The 27,535-nt window shown below is 44.7% G+C and overlaps 1 protein-coding gene across 1 annotated transcript in view; it reads right to left on the reverse strand.

Annotated features, from left to right (window-relative positions):
- Fras1 (Fraser extracellular matrix complex subunit 1) overlaps positions 1–27,535 on the reverse strand; it is a 403,170-nt gene that overhangs the window by 126,583 nt on the left and 249,052 nt on the right. Inside the window, exons 21-28 of the mRNA XM_038339383.1 lie at positions 20,491–20,643; positions 19,706–19,852; positions 13,118–13,264; positions 10,890–11,030; positions 10,116–10,256; positions 8,459–8,599; positions 5,342–5,612; positions 1,542–1,626 (exon numbers count right to left, since the gene is read on the reverse strand). Of these exons, the coding sequence (XP_038195311.1) occupies positions 1,542–1,626; positions 5,342–5,612; positions 8,459–8,599; positions 10,116–10,256; positions 10,890–11,030; positions 13,118–13,264; positions 19,706–19,852; positions 20,491–20,643 (1,226 nt within the window). The remainder of the gene's footprint in view (positions 1–1,541; positions 1,627–5,341; positions 5,613–8,458; positions 8,600–10,115; positions 10,257–10,889; positions 11,031–13,117; positions 13,265–19,705; positions 19,853–20,490; positions 20,644–27,535) is intronic.

Genomic DNA, 27,535 nt, shown 5'->3' on the forward strand with positions numbered 1-27,535 from the left:
CGCAGCTACTCAGTACTCCCAGGCGAGAGAGAACTCTCACACTGTGTGTAAGTCTGTGCAGAGAAATAAAGAGGAAAGGCCAAGGATGATATTAAAAAAAAACCTACAAAAATAACATACCAAATCAAGTTACATGAGAAAATCTCAGGGTCAAGATGACAACTAAATATTATACATACTTAAAATAACGAAAAGAAGTTAAACTTCCTTCTAAAAGTCCATCCTCAAAATGTTAAATTGATAAAAGTGCATTGTATAATAAGTAAAACTGAAACATCCATTGTTGTTCGTTCCCTTGACCATGGAGAAACAGACAAAGCCCAGGAAGCTGTGGGAACACAGCATCTCAGAAAAGAAGGCTGTTTGTCAATATCTACCTCAGATCTTTCATTAGCCAGACTGCATTAGCCTAGATACAAAAACAAAATCAAGACATCTGAGTTTAGAACTAAATAACATCTAAGCCATTGAGCCTCAAGACTGGCCCATGTTTACAGAGTTCCATGTGTTAGCCTTACGCACTGACTTTAAGCCCAGGTTCTAATCTCCCCTAGGACAGCACCTCTGATGTGGCCTTGCCATCAAGAGGAGCTGAAGCAGGTATCACTTCTGCCCTCAGCTTCTGCTGTTACAGTCTATGGTCAGTTTCGGGACTGAAGATATGAGGTCTCGTTATTTGGTATCTGGTTTCTGAAGATGGTATCTCACCATCTTGCTGTTCAGTGGACAGAGATAAATTTGTAAAACTAGCGTATCCTTCAGACCAATCACAGCATCCAAGTGAGAATTCTACAGCTATGAGTGGGTGTGTGTGTCTGTGGTGTGTGTGTTTACTCTTTTTGTATATTTCACCTATTCAGTCCCTCTATATGGATTATCGATCCGGAAATACAACTTCTCAAGTCAGTGTGGAGACATGAACGTCAAGGGCCATTTTCTTGAATCTCCTTGTCTCTTCAATGACTTCCTCGGGACTGTTTGCTCTAGAGCACAATGACACTTCATTTAAGTAGATTCCTAACAGTACCGTAACTATTACACCCCTGAGAGGGGCTGTGGAGAGAAAATAAACGACCTAAGAACAAGGAAAACATTAACAACTGGGGCAGTTTTAAGTTATTCTGCGGGTACAGCTTCAAGTTCAGTTCATCCCGGTGCCAACGGGCCACCGTCTAGAACACAGACCGTGAGGCCAACTCTCCAGACACAAACTTGACTCTTATTACCTAGGTCACTCCGGAAAATGTAGCGGATTTCCAGTCCCTTAGTTTTCGCATCTGTAAACTGACACCACCTCACAGGGTTGGCGGGCAGCTTCACTCAGAACCATTTTACACAGGACAGAGATGCATGAGAAGAAATCATTACCTGCCAGTGCTAGCATCCAAAGAACTAAAAGTAAACCAAATGTCATTTCGTGGTGAAACCATGAGAGCATCACCCCAGCTCAACCATTTTTTGTTAAAGGTTCAGGAACTCTGGAGCTGTGCTTGAGGACCAGTGGGCACGTCACCTTATGCATTGCTGGGCATTTTTATTACCTGAGTTGAAAAGGCGTGTATGTTGATCAGCTGTGGCTCAGAGAAGAACTGCTGGTCGCTAATTTTCAAGGAAAAGTAGCCTTTCCTAAGGGAGGCCCCAAGGGAGAAAGGAGAGGACACGATCACGACATTAGTGTTTAGAAAGAAAAGGATTAAAATATCTTCACGCTGTAGTCCTACAACGATTTAAATCAAATGGTTACATTAATACAATATCTGCATTGTAAATAGAAAGTACCAAAGATAAAACTGCTTAAAAATCTTCCTCATGGGTCTTGCTGGGTGGCTCCGTGGGTGAAAGCATTTGCTATGCAAACCTGATAGACCTCAACTCCTCAAATCTCATGACAGAAGACAATTGACCCTGGAAACCATCCTGTGACCTCCACATGTATGCTGTGACACATATGTCCCTGAAATGATTCATACTCACAACCCTCCACAAGCAAACAAAATAATACACTTCTGCAATTACTCTGTGTTCTAAGAGCTAAAAATAACACAACCGAAGCCAGGCATGTTGAAGGATGCCTTTAACCCCACTAATACTAATGAGGCAGCTGGATCTCTGAATTCAATGCCAGACAGCAAGTTCCAGAACACCTAGGGCCACACAGAAAAACCCTGTCTTTAAAAAAAACACACTGTTTTGCTTCATATTTTTTAAAGATGAACACACACACACACACACCCCAGAAAAACTACTTGTTGGGCTAGATTGGTTGTGGTGGTTAAACAGGTTAGATAATGGTTAAACTGAAGAATGGAAAGGAATCTTAGAGCTCCACCAGCTTTCAGGGACATCTTTAGCCCAGCGATGCACACTTCTTCCAAATTCTTCTAAGTGGGCCCCAACAGTGTTTGAGGTTCTGGGCTGTACAATGCCACTTGTAGCTTCCTACCCTCTCCTTAAACCCGTTTACTGTGGATACAGCTAAGAAGGGTCAGCTGGGCCAGCTCTGAAAAACTGGCAGTGGTCTGTTAGCCGAGGGGCAGTCTGACCATTTGACCATGGGTTGTCATCAACTAGTACATTGAGGAGAATATGGAACAAGCCCATCTGTAGGAAGGAGGCGGATGACACCCGTGAGCAGACATGGGGCAAGAACTGAGTCCTACTTCCATTTTCTAGTTCTAGCTCCTGAACTGATCTTGGAGCAATTGCTCTTAATGTCGTTGAGGTATGAGCCGCCTCTGCAATGTTAGGGCAGTCTTATTATTTATTTTGCTTAGTCAAAATTGATTTCTACTACTTGTAATCAAAAAGACCCAGTGAAGCCCCAGTCTGACGTGGGCTGACTTCCTACCCCAGATGTCTAAGAGCTTCAGGCCCTGGTAGGAGGGAAGGTAGAGTTGTTTGTCTTCACTGACCAGCCAAGCACAGCTCACTGCCGACTGGCAAAATGTGTGGCCAACACATTGTAGGAGATGATAGATTTTGGTCGATTTGGGGATCCATTTTTAAAGGTTCTTTGAAAGGTGTTCTTGGAACCAGCTACTCAAGCCTGAAATATGTGAGCGGATCCAGAAAGCAGCTGCAGAAACAAAACATACATGTTGTGTTTCCTGTCACATGACATTTTAAAAAAGGGTAAACCTATGAGGGAAAAACCAGGCCACAGCTACCAGAGATGGGGAAAAAAGGAGCAACTAATTTTTTTTAAAAAGGAGACCAGAGTAGGATTGCTGGAACTGTTTTTAACAACATTGTATACACTGTATACACATTGTATACCTCAAGGAACAGAACACCTTTAAACAGAATTTCACTGACTGGGGATTCTAGTTCTGTGTACTAAGCATTGGAGACCTTATGACTCTTTTTCCAAGTTCTTCCTCCCATTCATTTTCTGTCCTGCTGCTCCACACTCCCACCTCGAAGCTTCAGGAGCACGTGACGAATCGAATCAGCAGCATGAACGAAGGCGGACAATAGACTGTGCAGGCACTGGGGGCACTAGGAGTGCTCAGTAACTCAGTTCCTCACCGTTGCTCCGGCTACACCTACAGACTGGCTCTTACGACACAAGAGTATTCTAAGCCCAAAGGGACTCAATTCTCAAGAGTTCTTATCTTAATCATGGCTAGTGCTTTCATGAAGACAAAGAAACATACACATGTATGTCAGACTGGCTCTTTTTGCTTCATTGAGAGACAAATGGTTTTATGCTTTATGTGTCTCTCCCATTTCATTTTATTATTTTTTGTCATGTTGTTTGATTTTTTTTATATAGAGAAAATGCAATATTTAAATGGATATTCATCCCAGGAAAGAGCAAAAAATCCTAAATTGCTGAATTTTGTCCCATTTAAGGGTGCAGAACTAATTCTGCAAGTAATTGGGTGAGGTGTGGAGAAAATTAAATAGACAAGAAGCTTAACTTTGGTTGTCTATGGAACTTTGCAGTTTTCCACAAATGACTTTAAGGCAAACGGACCCAGACTCAGAGCTTGTGTAGCTCTGTGAATGTGGTATGTGTGTGTACATACGTGTGTGCCTATCTGTTTGTGTGCGAGAGAGGGTGTGTGTGTGGAGAGACGCAGATACTTAAGAACTATGCTCATACTTTCAACCAATATAAGCATAGGTGGTGGAGAAGGACTTGGGGATGACTGGATGGCACAACACTGCACAGCAGTGTGTGCTTGCTGTACCCTAACCCTATCCTTCGAGGACTAGAGCAAGTCTGTTGTCACTAGAATAGCAGGGAGGCAGAAATCGTCATAGCTGAAGGCATGGAGAGTGTCGGCTTGGAGGACCAGCTCTGGACTTGTTACTCATGTTCTCCAGGCTGTAGAATGGGGACATAATTTGCACAGCTTGCATGGAATGTCTGACATAATGCCTGGCTCCACATGAGCTCAGTAAATGTTAGTTGTTCTTGCTCCTGTGATACAATCTGTGCATAGATCACTGAAATCATCAACTCTGAATGATGACAGAAAAACTTCCATCATTCTTCTTAGATAACTTTTAGCCTAAATCTCCACCAACCAATCAATAAAAGTAAGAAGAGAAACACCCATGTTTAATTTGGGCAGTAGGAAATATTCAGACGTGTCCTATCCCTGCTTCATGGGCGTCAATACCTTGTGCACACAGAGTCTATGGTGAGTTATCTAACGAAGCAGAGCAGGGTGACAGAGAACACAAGAGGCTAATCTTTGGGGGCACATTCTGTGCTTTCTGCTTAGTAGATTTACTTTGTTAAATATAATGCTATATTTGCTTGGGTTCTTGTTAATGTTCGATTGTATTCCGGAAGCATGTGTTAGTCGGGGTAGGGAAGACAGCCAGAAATGTGTGCAGCAACAAAGGAAAACTGGATCACGCTTAGAAATTAGTCACAATTAATCCCATAAAGAGGATAATAAAACGTCAAGTGTGACTACAAGTTTTCTCCCCAAATTCCAGGGGTCAAAGGGCACTTTGACAAGCCAGTCTTCCATCCATTGTCTGCCCATTACTCCCTAGCATTGCCCTCGTGTGGAGGAAGCAACGCCAGCATCTGGATAGGTAACAAGTTTTCTTTCCGTGGGGCCAAAAACCTGGGTAATTATACTCAGAATTTTCCTGTCACACCAGAGAATTACCCATAATTACGTGATAAAATGAAAATGCCTCAAACAGAAGCGTACTCTCGAAGCAATTACGGGGGAAGGTTGACAGGCAGCTGGAAGCATTTGTGGAGTATCGATCTTTCCCGGTGGGAAGGGGTGGTTATTAAGAAGGAGGGTGGGGGTGGGCGGGCTGAGAAGGGATGGAAGGAGACAGCAGGCGCAGAGCAGGGCTGGCTCACCTGAGCTTCTCTCTGCTGTGGACAAAGCGTACTTCCTTTGCATTCACGTCTTCCCAGCTAAAGTGGCTGGCCTTTTCCAGCTGGACCTCTTTGCCGTTTCTTGAGAGCAGCAGCTGGCCATTGGTGGGCGTGCTGACAACGTGGAACAACAGATCTTCCACTCTGCCGTCCTGGTGTTGGATGTTCAGGAGAGAAAAGTCCAGGGGCTTCACTGAACCGATACCAAGGGTCAAGGTGCCATTCACGTGAAGACTTGGAGTATACATTTTGTCTAAAAAATGAATGAACCCAAAGGTCAGACCTGTCATTGTCACTGATTGGATTCCAAGTATTTATTGCAAAGAAATGGGACTTTAGTGCTAATTCAGAGGCACACAGAGGAGATCTGGGCTATTCTACAACTCCAGCATCCTCCTACCCCAAGGAGTCTCATCTGGATGCACATGAGGATACTAGAGCTTAGACAGAGAGTTAGATTGCAAACTCGTTGGAAGACAACATAGAAATAAATTTAAAAAAATAAGCTAGCAATTACTGCTTGGGTACAGCAAAACTGTGTAAGATACGAAAAAAAATAACAAATTAACTGGAATCATTAAATTTAAAACATTTGTACTTAAAAACACCAATATAAAAGACAACCCCTGAATAAGAGAAAATGCAAACCCTCAATCTGGGGAAAAACCAGACTTATATCTAGGATATATAACAGGTTTTAATATCTCAACAATGAAAGACAAACTAAAAATGCATAAGAAATTGAATAAGATTTTCTCTGAAGATCTATACACAAAGGCCAATAATCATGCAAGCAGGCATCCAACATTAGTTACCAAAATGAAAATCAAAACCTCAATTATATGGCACTTCCTCTCTCTTAGGATAGATAATAATAATTGTTGGCAAGACATGAAGAAATTAGAATCCTCACACATTGTTAATAAGTATGGGAAATAGTACAATCATTTATAAATGTAGTCAGTTCCTCAAATAAAACATCGTGACCATGTGCCCCAACAGTACTACAAGCAGATGCCATGGAGAAGTATAAAAATATGCCTACACAAAGATTTGCCTGTGGATGTTCATAACCACACTGCTCAAAATAGGAAAATTGAAGAAACAATTAATAAAAAGATAAACAAAGGCTGGATATGTGGCTCAGTAATAGTGCCTGCCTACCAAGTATGGGTTCAATAGTCAGTACTAACAGCAAACAGCAACAGAGGGGAAGAAGTAAACAGATCAAATGAATGTGGTATATCCATAAAACGGAGTTATGGTAGCCATAAAAATGGAATGGAATGCTCAACTGATACAGGCTGTAATATGGGGACACTTTGACATTCGGCCAGATGTGGAAGCCAGATATGAAAGGCTATGTATGTGCTGTGCTGTGTGATTCTGTTGACGAGAGATGTCTAGCGTAGGTGAATCTGCAAAGACGGAGGACAAATTAGAGATCAGCAGAGGCTGGAGAGACAGGAGAGGAACTGAGACTGTTAAGGCTTATGAAGCTCTCTTTTAGGCTGATGAAAATGTTCCAGAATTCGATATTAATGACTGTCACACAACTTTGTGAATATACTAAAGAAAATCACTAGGAAATATAATTTAAAGGATGGATTTTTTTTGTATAGATTATGTCTTAATAACTCAAACAAGGGTGTACATAGGGATATTTTAAAATAATAGGGACACTTGGGCTGAACTGCAGAAGATTCTGAATTAGATGTTCTGAGATGGATCTCATTAATTTTATGGACTCTCCAGGCAATGCTAATGGACTGGCAGGTTTGAAAGCCACAGTCTTTCCCTGACACCCTTGGCACACCGGATCCAGCAAGAGTAAGCAGAGGCAAGTGTCTGCCGCCATTCCTAGAGAGCTGCAGCGATTCCGCAGAGGAATGGCTCAGAGTCAGAATTCCTGGGCAGAACATACACAGTGCCAGGAGATTTTGATTGTCTGTCCACACGGAACATCTGATGAATTAGGATCCTCAACAAGGATGTAGAATTGATCTTTCCTACTGCAAGGCATTTTGTCAAGGTCTCTAGCTGGCAGTGTTCCCTTCGACAACTGGGTCACAGAGGACAATGTGGGAATGCCAAGTTTCACGGGAGTGACTGCTACATAAAATTATTCTAATGAAAGTGAAATCCATCCTCACAAGCTGATGTGTGGGGTATCCCAAGAGTCTTAAACTAACTCACAAGCGCTTGTGGTTCCCAGGAAAATTCCAATAAAGGAGGCCAGAGATAGGTCATTTTTCTTTTTAAAGAGGTCTAATATCTTTAGAGATCAAAAATGTGGCGATAGACTACGTGTTTGGCTGTCACAAAAAAATGCCCTGTGCCAGTGCTGGGATCGTGGCTCAAGGTAGAATCCTAGCCTAGTATGCACGAAGCCCCAGGTTCAATCAATCCCTGACACTGTCAAAACAAAACAAAAAAGATCCCTCCTATTATTGATTAATTAACCCGAGGGAACTCTAGGCCCTGGTAGAACTCTCAAGCTTTATATGCCTAAAAACTTACAGGGTTCACAACTGGGCTGAATTTAAATTCATTTCTCTTTGCTTTTTAAAGAGAGATGTCTGTGCTGTGTTGGGAGAGATTGCTCCTAACAGAGCCCCTTCCGATCGATTGACTTCAAACACCTGCAGTTAATGGAACAGTCTCCTCCTCCACGATTCATTTAGAACTTCTCTCCACCGTGCGCATGAAAGATGCACCACTGTACCTCGGCAGAATTAGCTAAACAAGTTTACACGAACACAAACAATGCATTAGACATGCAATCTATACGTGGTTTCCTAAAGCATGGCTGCAATTCAGAAACACACCTAAGCTTATACCAAATTCCTTCTCTGATTGTTAAGACTTTTAAGGCGCAGATCCCTCCTTTTTCATCCCAAGATCAAAGAAATTAGGAGTTAGGTTTTCCTAATTGCCTATGTTCTACAAATAGTGCCTTATGTAGCACCAGGGGTTTCTGCCCTGCAGGAATGGTGCATTTCACGTGACAGGTGTCAACCGTATCTGGAGATCCATCATTTGCACAGAGAAATGACTGCTCACATCGCCAGACGTTAAGTCCAGCAGAGATGGACTTACCAGCACAGGTTTCATTAGACGAGTGGCCAGAGAAACCGGGGACACAGGTGGGCATGCAGAGACCACTCTTCAGAAAGAAGCCATGGCCACATAAGTGACACCGGTCTCGGTGGCTGCACTGCAAGCATCCCTTAGGGCAGGCTGCCAAAGAGAAGATACAAGTAAGGCACAGCCAAGACACGTGCCCCAGTTGGACCACACAGGGAAATAAAGGGACTGCAACAAATAAATGGCCCCCTCATTGCGACAAAAGAGAATGCGGTTTCCCTGCTCATATTCATAGGGAGCTGGTTTCCCCTCTGGAGGAAGCAGAATCGCGAGGACTACAACTCAATTTATGTAATGTCATCTAAAGAACGCCACATACGGACGGATGTTCTAAAAGGCTTACTGACTCATAAGAGGCGGTGTTTAGAGAGACTAAGAGCATCAGCTCCTCTGGGGGTATCATTCCTCCCCTACCTCTTACCAGCTGTGCCCCTGGACAAGTGTCTTTTACAATCTGAGCGGCAAGGTTCTTGTCTTAACAATGAGGGTAGAAATGGAACCTATTATAGACAGTAGTTGGGAGGACTACAAGCATTAAAATCTGATTTTACAATGTCAGGCATACTGGGAGGGCTCAACTGTTCTACCACACCATGGCTCTGTCGCCCGAGAACGGGAATAGTGACAGTAGTATTAACCACATCTAGAGAGCTAGCTCTTGAAAGACCCATAGGACTTCTGCTTTGGATCAAGTTAATAACCTTTGAGAAGACAGAGGGCTTCCTGCCTAACTGTCCCGTCTCCTTAGTTGGGATTTACAATGGTGAAGCTGTGTAGGACCGCGAAGAGTCCTGGACTGGACTCAGAATTCTAGGGCTTAATTCGCTGCCTTAACACTTCAAAGTCTCTTTTGTTTTCATGCTTGTAAAACAGGATTTTTCCAGCCTATCATATTTCACCAAGTCATTGGGAACATTAAATGAGATATTACAGATGAAGAAAATGTGGAGAAACATAAAACACAATAAGTTTTTCTCCAAAGCATTCAGCAAAGACTTGAGTTATCTGTGCTTCTTAATGACATTATTATTAAATGTCAAGTATTCTTTCTTGTGGGTGCACTGGGCAACAGGTTTCAATAGAAATGAACACTAATGGGAATTTCTTTTTCAGGGGGTGAGCCCATGCCCCAGGAGGTTAAGATTCTGGGTTTAGCTTCAGTTTACTACTAAAAGCTCCAGGTATTTCTCACTAAATTATCATCCAAATCCTATTCTTCAAGGCTATAGTATCAATATTAGGGTCATGAATGATTTACTCTACATGCTGAAAACTCTTTATCAATATGGCTGATCCACTCTTAATGGATACCACACGGCCATTCAATATAAAGCTTTGCATTCCATAAAATGTTGGCTTCATTTCCACAAAGACCTTCAGGAACAGTATTGATTCCTGTGAGAGAATTATTGGCCTGGACTCCTGTATTATCCTGTTTAACCAGCACCTGGCAGCCATGCGTGGGAAGCTATCAACCACTTAGACCAAGCTTCCTGACTGCTCTTCTGTGCCCGTGTGAGGCGCTCCTGGTTACTGGAGTGAGTGAGTGCACGTGACACACTGGCTGCCCTGAGTTCTTCCCAAAGCACGCAGCAAAGACTCAAGGTACCTGTGCATTTGTGTTTTGCATGATCTGCAAAGTATCCGTGCCCACATTCTTGAATGCACTGGGCTTGGAAGAGGAGAAATGGCTCTTCGCAGTGTGTGCACTCACGGGGACCCTGGCACTGGAGACAGTGGCTATTGCACCCTGGAAGGTAGAAGTTAAATCAACAGGAATCCATGAAGTTTCCAAGTGGGCTCTGGGCACTTATGGGAAAGGTCAGGTAGCAGCAGGACCCCGTACACCAGTCAAAGTAGTCCAGGAGGAGCTAGGGACCCTGGGCCTGGTTGAGACTGCTACAGCTATCGGTCGAGGACTGGGGCTAAGCCGCTCTACCTCTACACACCTCCATGTTCTTCCTACGTAACAGAAGTGAAATTATCATCCCCGACTCTTCCTAAGAAGTTTGGATCACACAGTAGAAAATGCTAGACGAACACTAAAATGATTGACAAATATTTATTTTTATTATAATTATTTATCAGTCTTTCCATCGGTTCAAATTCCTAGGGATCAAAGCGTTCTGTCTAGAGAACAAGATTGTTAAATGTTTAAGGAAATCAGAATTAATAGTTGACATGAATATGTTTGTGTGGGCATATAACTCCATGGCTGTCATACTGACATCAGATTTTAGCATATGTCTGCTAGGGTGTAGGCGAAGGAGAAGGGACTCATTGCTGACAACAAAGATAGCCCTGGGGAAGGAAACCAGGACCAGCAAAGAAGCCAAATGGAAATTTACCATGGGCTCTGCAGAGATCACCGACAGATACTTACGCTTACAGAAGCCCGAGTCCCGGTAGTTCCCTGGTGAGCACTGCCCCAAGCACACGCCATCCTGGAGAACATAGCCATCCATGCATTGCAGGCAGTCTGTCTGAAGAGGTCCACTGCAAGCATTGCAACTCCAGTCACACTCTGGAAAGAAAGTCTACATTAGATCAGCGTCCTCTTCGCTAGTCCCAGCAGCCCACGTAGGAGGCCACGGTCTGTGGCTGGGAGAGGGAGAGCGAGGACAACATCAGAGATGTCAGATAAACGAGCTGTAACGCAGCCCCGGCTGGTAGGCGTTTAAATGCGTCTCTGAGGTTTAGCATTTCCTAATTATGTCAAACACAGGCATGTACAAGGAGCGGTCCATGCCTGTGCAGAGCCTCCTTGTCAGCGGGGCTGCTGCTGAAGAGTCAGATAGTCTTGGCCTCATTCCAGGGGCACCTGAGTACATCAGCTTCATGCCGCCCCAGTTCTTCATACCAAACCTACCCTAGGGAGTGCCCCCCCCCCACCGAATCTTGACCTCTAAATACTCAGGGCTCACGAGCTAAAGAGATGTCAGAGACATAACTAAGAATGTTGTCACCACCACTGACACCAGATTCATGACCCTTCCTATTTCAAACCTGATGGGGACTGCACGGCACAAAGAATAAACGATGTATATAGAATGCTCCAGAAAGAAGGGAATTACTGGACAATAGAAGACCTCATTTAGGGCAGAAGCAAGTTGTTTGAATGTTCCTCTGTTCAACAAGCACCTGTAGGGATACAGCTCATTGCATCTGGAGAACATAAGAGGGAGACACGTGGACCCTGGCATCAAAAAGCTTGTACCGCAACAAGGCCAGCCTTGAATGTGAACCTCAGTGGTTCAGGGTCAGAAACATTCATCAGGCTCAGCCTCAGACCTATTGAGTTGGGAGCCTTGGGGGCTGGGACAGAGAAGCTGCTCTTCTGGGTGATCTTGTTAAAATCACGATCGTGTTTATGGCTGGTATATTTGATGTCCTGTCAAACACTGGTGCAGTAAGAAAGCTCATGTTCGAGAGGCAATGCTCGAGCTGGTCTTTCTGACCTGGGTGACAGGAGGGAACAGTCTGGGGAGGTACGTGAGTTTTGAAGTAGGGAAAGTTTATTAAGCCATCATTTTGTTGAGTTTCCTCTGCATTTTCCTGACTACCTTCCTTAATCCTTTGGCACCTGGATTAAACATACACTAGTTTATACGTATTTACTAAGGCCACTGGAGAGACAAAATGAAGCAACAGATGTAAGCAATTAGAACAGAGGCAGGAAGTGGAACTCAGCGATACAGCTTGCTCTTAGGATGGGGCTTCCTGGCTTCAATCACAATAACTAACAAGTACAATGCCCAGTACATGTTAACAGCTCAACAGGGGTTTGTGGAGGGACTGGTTTTCTTGGAGAACATCTTCAACTCAAGGCTCCCTCAAGCCCTTTTCCCTACCCAGCTAGGAAGCTGCAAGGACTCATTTCTCTATTCCTTCATGCTGTACTTCTAAGTCCTTAGGTAGCAGGTACATGCGCAAGATGGCACATGTGCTCTGAAGGTTTATAAAATTAATCTCCTTCATTTATTTTGGTTGAATCCATTTCCTGAGGGAAAATGACTAAAAACAGAGCCTTGAAAACCAGCACAGTTATGAAATCATTTACAACATGGAAGGATCTGAGAGAATCTTGTTGTTCACCACAGACTGACAGGAAAAGACCAGAAAAGTCCCTGCGGTTGCGAACACGGAAGACCACCTAAGTGGACAACCAAGTCCAATTTCTTAGAATGGAAAGTGTGCAGAGGCCGAGGGCTTCCCAAGTTTACTTATCAGGCATTTGGCCTCTGTTTCAGAGCTGGACCTTCTCTGCAGAACCAGAGGGTTAGAAGGAAACACCGAGAGAAGCTAGCCTAAGAAGAGACAAGGAAAACAAACAAACCCGGTTTCTCCCAGGCTTAACTCTACCACAGGAATTCCAGCTACTGGTGAACAAGAAGATACTTGGTGTTCTTACCCATTTGAGTGTGGGCAATTTGAAGGAACTGAAACATGGATGAACAAATGAACGCATGCATCAGTAATTCATTGCTGCTATCCTCACAGAAAGTGGAAAACACCTGATAGAAGTGTTTGCCTGAGATGAGGAGTGGGAGTCTCGAGTAAAGGAATAGCCCAGAATAAAGGAATCCCCACACAGCTCAGGAAAAGCGTTACCTCTGCAAGTCTTGGTGGAGAGGTCGAGGTAGTACTGGGGGGCGCAGCTCTCGTACTGGCATTCCCCAAAGAGCAGGACCTTGCTTGGGTCTCGGCAGGAGGTGCAGGCACCCTGTGAATCACAGCTTCTGCAATGCGGGTTGCATGCTGAGTGGACAGGAAAGGGAAATGACCAGATGATTACAACCACAGGTACAGAGGCCCTGGGCAAGGCTAGACAGATGCTGCTGCAGAGCGAAGCCCCACTCCAGCCTGCCCTTTAATTATGGCCCATAACCTTCCTCTGTGAGCAACAGAAATAGGAAATATTAGCTTTATTTCCCAAAATAGAAGAAGGTAGTACATTTTTCTGGGGATGAATATAAATCCAAAGACAAGAATCCCATATCCAAATTGCTCTGTGATTTAGCAACAGGATTCATACTGACTCAAGACCAATGACTTTATTTGAACATTACTTAGGAAATCAACCCCTCTCCTGTCATTTGTGTTATGGACACACATTATTTTTACGTGACAACTTTACTGTGGAAATTGTGAAATCCTGTATTTTAAGACATTGGACTTAGACGTGACCTGGTTTATTGGCTTTCCCAGTTATAACTCTCAGCAGCCTGGCACATGATTGATGCATTGGAGGAAGCCCTGAACTGGTTCGTTTTCATCTCTCCAGTTTAACAACCACCATTGCTCCTTCTACTCAGCTGTCCATGATGGAAACCATGGCACCTATCCTGACTCTTTCCTTTGTCCATCCATACCTAAACACTCACTGAATCCTAGGTGTCCATCCATACCTAAATACGCACCGAATCCTAGGTGTTCAAATGCTCCATTAGAAACTTTATGCTTTTCTCATGTCCACAAGTGCAGATGAACCGAGGTTACTGTCCTCCCTGCTGGAGCACTCTCAGATAGTCCTCCCTGCTGGAGTGCTAAGAAAATTCTAGACTGAATTCTCAAATAGATATTTTAGGCTAATTAGAAAAGAATGTTTTGTCGGCTGTAAGTTTATATGGACTATATTTTTTTTTATGGCTAGGATTTCCATGAACAGATTTTGATTTCAGCAAAGTACTTCCTCAAGATGGCCAAGATGAACTGAAGAAGGCTACAGTGAAGTGGGGGAGGGTCTGGAGAGACGGCTCGGGAGTGAAGTGCAGCTGCCCAAGGAGGAGGCCCCGAGCCTGGATGTGAAATCTAGGCTTGGCAGGGTCCATCTGTAGCTCCAGTGCTGGGGAGGCACAGGCAGGAGGATCCCAGAGCTCACAGGCTCCAGGTTCAATGAGAAATTCTGTCTCAATGAATAAGATGGAAAATGACTGAGGGAGATCTCCAGCATTGATCTCTGCCTTCCTCAGGCACAGGCACAGGCACAGGCACACACATTCCTGCACATGCAAGTGCACACACAAGCACATGATATCTCTACACACAGATAAAACAGAGCCAAAAAGCTGCAGATACCTTTGAGGAAAGTTGGGCTGTGTATTCTAAACTCATTGGTATTATTTTTGAATTTGGTAAAAGTAAGATTCCCTAGTAGGATAATACAGTGCAAAGGGCATACGGTTTTATTTGATTCGTATTCTTAACAACTACTTCAAAGAAACTAATGGCTCATGATATTTTAGTATGCCACATTTATACATATACGGGAAATGTGTCCAGCTATGGCTTACAATTAGAGCAGTAAGAATTCAGTTTTTTTTTTTTAAAACTGGAGGAATAAACCTGAAGTAATGAAGGGAAATAAGCAGAATTTAAGAAAGGTCACATATGCAAGTAACGTTATACAGACAGAGAAGGTTGTATGTTTTCAGGAATATATACATGTGTGTATATACATATGTACTTGGATCTCATCAGGAGGTGTAAGGAGTCAATTCTTTCTTTGATTGTTGTTATATATGGTGTGTATTATTCGGTCCTGGACAGAAGTGAGGGTCTGACATACACCACAGCAAGAAGGGACCATGAGGATGTAGTGGCGTTTCAATTTTATTTTAATAAATAAAGCCAACCTGAAGATCTGAAAGAAAAATAGCCACCTACTGGCTCTTACCTTGACCTCAGTCTGAAATGGCGATCCTGCCTCCAGGAATCTCAGAATGAGACTGTGTGCTGAGAACTATTTCCTCCCGTTTTATAATCCTCTCTAGGACTGGGATTAAAGATGTGCACCACCATGATTAAAGGCATGCACCATCTGGTTTCTATGGCAACTAGTGTGCTACTGGCATTAAAGATGTGTGTCAGCTGGGCGGTGGTGGCGCACGCCTTTAATCCCAGCACTCGGGAAGCAGAGGCAGGCGGATCTCTGTGAGTTCGAGGCCAGCCTGGTCTACAAGAGCTAGTTCCAGGAGAGGCTCCAAAGCCACAGAAAAATCAAAAAAAAAAAAAAAAAAAAAAAGATGTGTGTCATCGTGGCTACTGGGATTAAAGGTGTATGTTACCATTACCTGGTCTGTAGGGCTGACCAGTAGAGCTGTTTTACTCTGAGATCTTCAGGCAGGCTTTATTTATTAAAATACAATTGAAATGCCACTACATGAGGGCACTGTGATCAGTGAGACACTACAGTCAGTGTTAATGGTCAACATCGCAAAATCTAGAATCCCCTGTACAAAACATATACATGTCAGCAAGCAGTGAACAAGGAAGCCATGAATTCAAAAGAGAGCAAGGAGGGGTCTGTGCAATGGTTTGGAAGGAGGTTTCCTCACTTGGGAAGGGAGAAATTATGCAATTATCTCATAATCTCAAAAAATAAACCAAAAAAAAGGCAGAAAAGTCACACAGTTATGCTTTTAAAGCAAGTGAATGCACACAGGGTGGGGAAGAGTGGCCCTGACAGCAGTTCCTACAGGCAAACCACCTGGGCCATTTAGCCAATCAAAGGCTATTAAGCAATCAAAACTGTAACACGCCTACTAAAGATGCCGACACACATAAGCTTAAGTTGAGAAGCCTCTATGCACCTATTTATCCCCCTACTTGACAATGAGATCCAAGTGCCAATTCCTCTGCCTGGGCTTACAGGCCACTTCCCTGTCCTGCGATCTGAGGACTGGGTGTTGCTTACTTCCCTCTGTGCCCATGCTCCTTTCTATTCAGTCTGTCACTCTTCCTGGGGACCTTAATGTACAATCCGGCTCTTCTAGCGACGAACCAAAGAAGTAGGATTATGGTAAGCACTTAGTGATTCTGCACGACTTTACAGAGTGGGTAGGGGATCCAGCATTGTCACATCGTGCAGCAGGAAGCCACCATCTCTCTCTTGAGCTGCCTCCTCTCCTTCCTTTTTAGGCAATCAGCAAATGACTGCGCTTGTCCTTCACATCGTAGTCCCACGTGGGCCACAGCCCTCTGGTCCTCAGCTTCCCTCGCCTGCCAGCCACCTGTGGCTGGTGCTCTCTACATCATACATAACATCCAGCCTACATGAAGGTGCATTCTAATGCAGCCATGTCAGCGGGACCTCACCAAGAGAAACAGGCAGTTCCTGGAGAATGGTAACAGGGATATCTCATTACCAGGGTCCTTCATCAGTGAGGGAGGGACTTCAAGGTATGTGGAGCTCAGTCTCTCTTAATATGCAACCCAACTCAGGTCTGAAAAATACCCATCACCTCTGCTTTAATACTCCACTGGCTCCAGCTCTGCCCCGACCAAAGTCCAGGAGGGAAATGAGTTAATCACAAACTCTGGAAGGCAGATAAGGGAACAACGGAGAGGGCTTGTTCTTTATTGTTCCATAAAGAAATTCTACAGCCAGTCAGACAAAAACAGGTCAACCAGTCCTCCCAACAGGGAAGCTGACTTTTTTCCTTTACCTATCCCTGCTCTGAGTTCAAGGCTGGCTCAGGCACTCTGGAGCTCCTCCCAAACTCCAAAGCACAGAGTTCCTGCCTCGTCTGAATTGATATTAAAGCCCTGGCAATGCTGAAGCATGTATGAGCAGCCCATATATGGCGGTTCTGTTGAACTTGTCCATATTGGGTTTCATAGTCTAAGTTGATGAGGATGACTGACTACGTCTTTTCCTCAAGAGGGCACCAGATCGCATTACAGATCGTTGTGAGCCACCATGTGGTTGCTTGGAACTGACTCAGAACCTTTGGAAGAGCAGATAGTGCTCTTAACCGCTGAGCCAACTCTCTAGCCCTCCTACCTCATCTGGTTACTCTGAAAGTCTAGGGATAATAGAGTGAACTTCTTAAATACTTCTGAAAACAGCCTCTTGTGAGTTCCACAGTCCCAACTTTCTTTAGCAACACAGTTACTGCTGCTTCCCATAATGCTGGTTACAATTCCTCAAAACCCCTTTACCACCCAGTTTCTAAAATTGGCATGGTATAGTTGCCTGTAATGATGAGCCCTACAAAGGGGCACTACCGATGCTTTTCTGTGTGCTCCACACAACAGAAACTCAGTCCAATTCAGGGGCTTATTTTAGTCCACTACAGGAAAAAAATGAAACTTAAAACTGAGAGCCAGGAGAGTCTGAATTCAAAGGAAACATTCCAAGAGACCCCATATCCGCAGGAGCACAGCAGACTGTGCAGGGGCCACGTGGCCAAGGGAAAGCCGTCCCCAGGAAGTATTGCAATGTGATGTGCTTTTGTTCCCTGTACTTTATACAAGGGATTCCGCTTATTTCTTTGAGTTCCTATTTCTGTGATTCTGAGGCTGTGAATCTAAGTCACTATTTCTCCGCCAACAAACACGCTCTTGAATAGAAATGCAAGTATTTCATTCCTGCCACTGCTGCGGTATAGAATGTGCCACGTCCTGGCAGACAGCTGATGTATTCCAAGCCGAGTCTTCATTACAATGTGAGGAAATCTTCCCGTCAGTACAAAAGAAGTTCCTGTCTTTTCAAAAGATGATGCAAAATTCTGGGTTTTATATAGCACCCTACAAATACAAATGCTTATAGGTAATTCAGTGAACTAGGGGCATCACCATTCTTCCTGTCTGTAGCTACAAAAGTATCTTTCATTGAATGGGCTCGATAACAGTAGCTGATCTATGGGGGAAGAAATCATACTCTCAACTAGGGTCTGTGTTAAGTGCTATAGTTCAGGATGGAGCTACTGTTTAAAGTTCCCCGCTCCCGGCTGCAGTTTGATTGACACATGACTTCCATAGGCTTACATGTTTGGACATTTGGTACCCAGTTGGCGTTTGGGAAGGTTGAAGAACCTTTAGGAAGTAGAATCTCACTGGAATAAGTGGATCACTAAGGGTGACCCTTGAGGCCTCATAGTCCAGCCCCACTTCCAGTTCCCGCTCTGCTTCCTTTTTTGTTTGTGGATGCAGTGCCTCCAATCAGCCTCCTGTTCCTGTCACCATGACTTGGCTGCCGGCTACAGATCTTCTCTCTCACAGTGCACTGTATCCTCTGGAACGATAGGCCTAAATGAACCGTTGCTCCCTTACGTTGCCTTCATCAAGGTATTTTTACCACAGCAACCAGAATGTAACTAAGACATTCCCCCTTTAAAAGAGAAAGACCGACGGTCAAAGGTAGTTTCCTCAAGGGCATAATGTTGGTGAGTGGCATTAGCACTTAGACTTTTAGAATACCCCCAATTCTAGAGACTCCCCAAAGCCACTAATCTATAATGCCTTCAACATGAGAATTCCTACATCATAAAATTGAAATATCACCACCGTATTTGTTCATGGTGATTTTCAAAGATATAACAAATGTTTAAGGATTTATTTACTTGTATTTATAGAGTGCTTTCTTACATGTATGTATGAGTACTATATGTGTGCAGTGCCCATAAAGGCCAAAAGGGGACATCTTATCTGTATGTGAAGTGACAGACAGTTGTATGCTGGCAACCCAACTCAGGTCCTCAGCAACACAGTGGGTGCTTGCCACTGCCGAGCCACCTCGCTAGCCCCAGTATGACAGGTTCTTGAGGGACGTTCAATGACTGAAACAACGTGACCAGCCCCAGCTTTCATCTGTTCCTTCATCTGTGAAGAATGCCCTAATTGTTTTCCAGATCTGTTCTCTAATATAGTCAAACTTTTTACGTCTGATTCAATGTAATTAGTTATACCCATACTTGTTTGAGAGGACATCTATACATGCAACTCTTGTACAAAAAAGAATAACTAGCATTGTGGGAGGAAGCGGAAATATTTTACATGTCATACTTTGCATGTTGCCAGTTTCAGTAGATAAAGATAAAAGATAAATCCACAGATGCGCCTAGCCCACTGACCGTGTACCAGTATTGGCTCCTCTTTCTGCTCAGGATCAAAGGGCTGGATTGTTCGATAACCATAAAAATGAAATCGACTAACACTTCTGTTTTGTATGAGGTAACCAAAACAAGACGTTCAACAACTCACCCAAGGTCACACAGCTACCACTTAGAAAGGCTTGGACCTTCCACTGCACTGCTAGCTAAGCCACGGTCTGCTAACGGTATCCATATTGCCTTTACAGAGTAGCTTCCTTTCTTAGATAAAACGAAGGCTACAGGAGGAAAAGGTGGAAGCAAGAACTTCACATTCCTTCCAAAGGCCCAGAAGGGCAGCGGGGAGCTAGCTCAGCACACTTACGCTGGCAAGCTTGGTTATCATCCAGGTAATACCCAGGGAAGCAGGTGACGCTGCAGGTACCAATGTGGGTCAGAACCAGACCGGCGTCACAGGAGGAGCAGGAGAAGGGTCCTCCGTTCTGACAGCTTCTGCAGGAAGAATGGCATCCTACGGAGGGAAAAGAGACACAACTAAAAACTATGAACCCGAATGCTCTCCTTGTGATGCTCAGTGTGGTCAACCTGCCATGATCTAGGCTCGTGAGGAGACAAAGCTCCGTGCATGTTTGCGGCAGAGCCTCCAGCTGAGGTTAACTGAGGTGGGATGATGCAGTCTAAATGTAGGCAGCACCTTTGTGTGGGCTGACGCCCTGGATTACAAAGGAAACCGTAAACTGAGCCCCAACACTCATTCCTCTCTACTTCCCAACTGGGGATGCAGGGGAACCAGTTGTCTCACACTCAGAGCCCCCACTTTCCTGCCACAAAGGGCTGTACCCTCCCTCCAACTGGAAGACAAAATAAGCTCCTCCTTCTTTAACTAGCTTTTCCCAGGTATTCTGTCCAGCAGTAGGAAGGCAACGAAGGCACCCCCAAAGCAACATGTGGAGAAGAAGACTTCAGATGGGGCACTCGCTGGATGGGGAGGCTGCAGCCCTGCACAATGCTTCCAGCCTCCTTTCTCTTTGAGACACCAAAGCCTTCTCCTATGTCAAAAGTCCTTCATCACCGCCCTGCCCCTGCCTCTGACCCTGCATCACTGCCCTGCCCCTGCCCCACCCCCACCCGGGTCTAGCACTTACTCACTTTTACAAGCACCCTTCTCAGCATAGTGTCCAGGAGGGCAGTCAGCCACACAGTGATCCCCAAGCAGCAGGTGGCGGGCATGTTGGCACTTTATGCAGACACTACCGGTGTCATGGAGGTTGGCCACACAGTGCTGGCACAGAGAGTGGCAGTCTGAGGGGGAGGGGAGAGAAGGGAAACAGCACTGAGGCTCAAGCCACAAGATCTAATCAGTAGGTCACAGGGCAGAGGAGCTTCAATTGCCCCAGCCATCTAGAGAGGAGCCCCGAGGCAGCACCTTAGTAAGGCTGAAGCTGAGGACTTGCACAAATGGCCGGCTTGAGGTTTTTAGCAAATGGTTTTTAGCAAATGCTAGCACAGCAATTGAGGTTTCATTTCTTTCCAATTGAACGACCTTCAAGTACTGGGCTTTGTGTGACAGATACTTCACGAGGTAGAGAGAACCCTCAGTCCAGTAGAAACAGCGTGATCACTACTTGTAACTTCTCGCCCCACCCCAGGAACAAGAACCCCCAAGGGCTGAGTCCAGTCTCAGCGTTGGCTCCGAGCCTACCACAGGACTCCTCCACGTGGCCTCCAGAGCCAGCGCTCTGTGTTCCGCCTTTGGCATGGGGAGAGTGGGGTTAGCAGATAATTGGATTGAGTTGCTTGAACACTTTAGTCTTTAAGTGAGGATAGGATTATAACGAAGGGCCGTGAGTGGAAAAACCATTTTCCTGACCTGATAGATGGCTCTCAGCAGCTCTGTCATACCAGCGGTGATTAAAGCCATAAAACAAATTATCTGGTGCAGCTTGTGCTCTCTTGTTCTCACTCATGTAATAGTCATCCTTTAATACAGAGCTCAATTGGGCTCGGCTGCCACTGTGGGTGAGCACGTCCTCGGCTCTGCCTTCAAGTGGTAATTACCCTCAAAGTCCCATTCATAATCCTCCATCGCTACAGCAGAATACACCCAGGGATTCCAATCACTGCCAAAATGAGAAGAGCTGAGGGCTCTTCCCATGTTTCTCCCGGGGAGAACTCTGAGCACGTGTCTCCACCTGTTCCTACCCTACCAGGGCTCAGATGTCTTGTTTCATCTCTTGGCGTTACAGGTCATGACAGTGATCTGGGCCACGTTCTCTCTTTAAAAAGCCCATGTCAACAACACAGATGGCATCCGTGTTCCCTGCTAAAAGAGATCTGACTTCTGCACTTTGGGGACATGTTAACTCTTGATTCAACTGCTAATCATCGACAGATATTCTTAGTACAGGAAGCAGATCTCATTCCCATGCCGGCACTCCAATCAGCGTGAGACCATTGCCCTAGAGACCTGCTACTGCTGCCCCAGAACTTAAGTCAAAGGGTCCTCTCCAAAAACGTCCACTCTTCCATCACATAAAACCGAGGACCCTGACCTTTTCTGAGCAAGAGTCTCAAATAGTAGGCAGCTTTTGGCCAGTATTAGAGACAATATGTGGTACCCTAAGAGCCAAATGAATTCTTACTACAGCCCTTCAGAACATCACCAAGGAAATGGCGACTGCACTAAGGGAAATATTAGAAGGAGGCTGTTCCCCGACTCCCAGGGCTTTGTATGACCTGCATGATGCCAAGCACTTTGTTCCTACCCTGTGCTGCCCTCAGAGGGTAGAAGCACAACCTAGGAAATGTGCCTTAACAAGTTGAAGTGCTTCAGAGAATAAGAGCGAATGAAGGTAGTGTCTGTCCTATGAGGATGGAAGCCCAGGAAACACTCACTAACTCATAAGGGCTCAGTAGCTAGGGTGCCATGAGCTCGTCCTCCTCCAGTAAGTGTGGGCAGAGCACTCTGGGGTTGGGCACACGTGAACAAGATTTGCAGATGTTCGGCTGGGCTACAGAACAGCTGCAGCTGACTGAAGCTTTCTCAGCCAGAGACAAGAAGGAGAATAATCATCACGGTGACACTCTGAGGACAAAGTAAGCAGGTCTTTGGAGCAGTCTGAGGGGAGTGTAAGTCGCTACTTATTGATTTGTCTCATCCTGAGGAGCTCTGCAAGCTGTCTGCATGAAGAACAAAATGTGCATCCAGTACATCATCCTGCTGCGGCTGGGCTGTGAGCAGTCCTTTCTGCTCTCTCAGCAGCCCTCCCCAGACCCCCTCTACTCCTCCCAAGAGGCCACGCCCACCAAGCGTTCTGGTCAACTTCACTTGGTCCCTGTACATTGTGCCCTCCATTTGTTCCTTTCGGTCCGGAAATTCTAACCTCACTCATTTCTATCCCACTTCCCACCTTGCTGGAGTCTTCCGGACATTCTGGATTCCAATCTCAGTGCACTCCCCGCCTCTTCACTCTACCCTCAACCCAACCCTAAAACATGATGCCCACGACCTCCAGCCCCCAGAGGATTCTCTACAAATGTCTTGGCTCACTGTCTTTTCCTAACCACCTGTGACTGCCTGGTTGTATAATCTCCCTCATTTTACAATGTTTGGATTCTCAGTCAGTGATGCTGTTTCCCCAGGTTGTGGGACCTTCAGGAAGGAGGACGTGGCTGGAAGAGGTGGTTTGCTGGGTTTGGGAGGTGTAGGCCCTGAGGTTACAGTTTAGCCTGGCTTCTGGGTTAACTTCATCCGCCTCTTGGTTACCAGACAGGAGGAAGCCACTACTCTCTCCTACCATCTAATACAGCTTTCCCCCACCATAATGCAGATTATCCCCTAAAACTTTCAGACAAATAAAACCCTCTGTTGACTTGCTTCTCATCACCCAGCTTCCTTCCCATCCCAACACCTACCTCGGAGTCCTGTTTCAGCCTCCACAACTATGTGTCTTGAAAAGGTCTCTGGTGGACTCTAAATGACAAAATTGACTGGATTTCTCCTTATCCTATCAGAAATCCCACAACATGTGACGCTCGGACCAGCCTTTCTCCTAGCCGTGCTTTCTCCCCTCCTAGCCTAGTTTAATCCATCCAGCTTGGTTGGGTCCTTTTTCTATGGCTCCAATGGACAGACATAAAAGAATTCATCGCAGCCCCCGTGATTGTTAGCCTTGATCATCATCTTGAGAATTAGAGCCACACCTCTGGGATTGTCTAGGGCAATGGTTCTCAGCCTTCCTAATTCTGTGACCCTCTAACACAGTTCCTCAAGTCGTGGTGACTCCTACCAAAAAATTATCTTTGCTGTTACTTCATAACTGTAAGTTTGCTGCTGTTATAAATCATAATGTAGATAGATATTTGTATTCTCCTGTTTGACCCCTCCCAAAGGGGTTGTGACCCATAGGTTGAGGACCACTGGTTTGGGGTTGTTTAAATGCAGAAAGAAAGCTATAAGTATAGAAGGAAGAATCATCTTGAATGCGAGCAGCACCATGCTCATAGGCTGGGGACAGAAAATGAATCGAAAGGGGAAAGCTGGCTGAATGCCAGCATTCATCTTTCCTTGTCTTCCTACTGAGCTCACATTGCTGCCATCATATCTTCTCTGCAGAGCTTTCGCTACCATGCCTTCTCTGTTCCGACCGTTCTCAAAAGCTAAAAGCCAAAACAAACGTGTCCTTTCTCAGGTTGCTTCTTCGTTGTGTCCAACCACAGCAAAGAGAGAAAGAACTGACACTTCCTTCCATGATTCTGCCCTCCCAACCACGTCTGTGGAAATTTCAAAGCCAACGTGGTGTGATGTGCGCACTCAGATCCCAGAAGCCAGCGGGGAAGGGCTCAAGAGTGCAGACTTCAATCACTCAGGACCTCAGCTGCCTTCCATAGCTCCCTGTTAAAGCAGCCATAAGAAGGCATCCATCAACCCCATGGCATATCACACGGCGTGATCGAGTGGATACCCAGAGGCAAAGGAGGAATCAATAAATGACATCTGAAAATATAAAAGTCAACCATGAGTTGCCCACAGTGTCACATTCATCCAAGTTAGATTACAGCTCTGCCTTCCACAGACGAGCACAGTGACTTCGGTTGGAAAGTTGGACTTTCTCTTTTTGTTCACTGCCTATATTTATTCTGTTGTTCAAAGAGTCACATTGAATACCCAATCCTATGAATAAATTCACTCCAAAACAGCAGTCTGGGGGAGTTCCTGCATTAATCCCTTCGCACTCCCGCCATACATACACTGGCCCCAGCACAACGCCACTTAAAGAAATATGCTGTGGGATCCCGATGTGAATCACGGTTGGTTGACTGATTTCTATTAAACTAAGGGAGAAAAGAAAAATATATTTCTAAAATCAAGAAAACAGCTTTTTTTTCTCAGAAGCTTGAAATGAAAATCTTTTTGGAAAAAATTCCTTGGGAGACCTCAGAATGACAGATGATACGGGAGGCCAGAAGCCAGATCAACAAGAGACCGAGGAGGATCAATATGAAAGTTCTGACTTACACTCAGAGAGGTATTGTCCCCTAGGGCAGACACACGGCTCAGGACGTCAGGCTACAAGTGGCCAGCCCCACTGGGCACCATCTGCAAGTTGGTTTAAGGCTCCAGCCTGAGAGCTGTAGTGAGCTACACAGAAGAGAGACTATGCAGCGTTCAAGATATATTCAGTAATTTTATTTCTCTGACAGCAAAGCTAGCTATAGAATAAAGTATGAAAAATAATTTTTCAAAGTATAAACAAAAGCAGACCACCTTAGGAATGCTTTTCAGAGTTCAGAGCTACTAGCATTGACATTTTGTTTTCTTTTGTGCTTTTTCTACACAAACTTGTGCATGTATACTTTCACACAGACGGGATTATAGGAAGTGCGGACACACTGCATTTTCCACCCCATCTCACCATCCTTTCCGCATGCCACAGGGACGATTTGTCAACACTGTGTTTAGGACTACATGATATCGCGGCGTCGAGTCCAGAAACAGACAAGGTCGTTTTCATTACAGAGTGGACAACTGTCTCCATGCTTCTACTTAAGGTCACCATAAAAAGCTTCGTGCATAAATCTTTACCTGCATTCCTGATGATTTTTAAAGGACAACATTAAAAGGACATAACTAATTATTAATACCATAGGAGCTTGTATTTGTGGCTAGTACTGTCTCAACGGCCACCACACAAATCTCTTCTGAGAGACAGAATGCACCATGCCATCCTGTCCCCTTGATAAATGAGAAAACTGAGATGGAGCGCTTAGGTAAGGACTGGCTCACACATGCCAGATCCAGATGGATGTACACCTTTAATATGACGGGCATAAAAACAATGCACAATTCCTAACAGGAATTAGAAATTTCTGTCTAGAATGTTCCTATAATTTTGTTTCTAAGAAACAGTTCAGTCTACTTTGTCATAAGTTATGACACTATGAGTATGTATAATATATTAAATGTATATTTAAATAAATATATACATATAAATGAACATATACATATATACACACATAAATACATATTTAAATAAAACAACCTTGATTAATCGGGTTAGTGAAAAGTCATCTTGCCATATTTTACCTTATTGTTTTAGGATTGTAGGAGAAGTTGAGCATTTGAAAAAATAATTTTCAAACAGCAGAAATACTTAGGTGACTATAGAATTCATAGAGATTTTTGGCACTGTGGGTTAAAGGACCCCGAGATATGATTCTGTCCAACCAGTTAATGTGTACAAGAAAGCAATAATGTGTAAAACCAATCCCTGGGTTCCTTCCTGTTTGTAGCCACCTCACACCAAATAGGCAGCATAGTGTCACAAGTTCTTCCTGGGAGGTCATCTAAACCTCACCTGCATATATCAAATTTATAAGCTCAAGGCATAGGTAAAAGATAAAAATGGGGGAAAACATCAACAACCCAGCCCTAAATGTGTATTTGAACAAACAGAGCCAGGCCTTCCTCCATCAGTATGGTCCATATCCTTTCCAACTTCCTACTCTACCCTAGAGAAGCATCCTAGGTGGAGCAGCAAGGCCCTCCACTTTGTACCAGGTTCCCTTCCCAGGGAGCAGGTTAGATGCTAAGCAGAACTGGATTCTACCTCTCACCTTCAAGAGAGCTATGTCTATAGTGTTCTGGGATGCCGGGTGATGCTGGAGAACACATAGTGAGCGTGGGGTAATAACTGTGACAGAAGATGCACAAAGCTACAGGGATGAGGTCAGGGGCCTTGGCACTGGGTATCAGGAGCCAAACTAGTTCAAAGATAAGGACACTTTGGGCAAAGGGGGGTAGGGGAGATAGGAAACCAAGTTACCTGCAAAGACAAGAGAACTGGGCAGTGGTGGCAGGAGATGGAAAGGGTTTCAAGAAAAAGGATCACTTAGAGCAAAGCCAGCATTGGAATAAAACAGGATGTCTTCATCAATGAATTTTCTTATCACTGGTCTGACTATGTGTCCAAAGCTGGAAGAAGTGGTACAGATTTGTAATTCCAGCATCCTGGAGGTTGGGGAAAAGAAAAGATTACCACAAATTCAAGGCCAACCTGGGCTGCACAGAGAGATTCTGTCTCAAACAAAGGACACACAAAAGGAGCCATGTGAGGTATGGCTCGAAAATTCTGAAGGACTGTTACACAGAGGAACTCTGTCTGGAAAAACAACAAAACAAACAACCAAAAACCAAAACTAACAACAGTAACCAAAGAAAATTCTGACAACCTGCAGCTCTCAATGTGAAACCTTTGCTGAAAGAGAGGGGGCCCCTGCTGATCTTTTCTGCTCTCCCTCTGATCCTTGCTTGTCCCTATGCAGAAGCCCCTCCTCTGTTAACAACCCACAGAAGGATCAGGTGTGCATTTAAACGAGCAGGCTTAAAATACTCAACACAAGCACATGGCAGTGTTGAGGGTACCCTGGGAAGGAAGAACATGTCTGATGCATAACTGGAAATGACCTTTTGACAAATGCCAGTCCCTCACAACCATACCTAGGTCAATGTGGGTCCATTCAATAGTAGCAACAGGGAACCCTGATGTACTTTCTGTATGAAGAAAAAAGATTATTGAACAGAAGTACTGGGCAGGGTACGGTGACGGCTCAGTGGATGGAGGTGCTAGCCACTGAGTCTAACAACGCGAGTACAAGCCCTGGGACTTACCTGGTGGAAGCAGAGAACTGAGTT

Source organism: Arvicola amphibius, chromosome 1, assembly GCF_903992535.2.
Source record: "Arvicola amphibius chromosome 1, mArvAmp1.2, whole genome shotgun sequence".
In the NCBI taxonomy this organism is placed as follows: Eukaryota; Metazoa; Chordata; class Mammalia; order Rodentia; family Cricetidae; genus Arvicola; species Arvicola amphibius.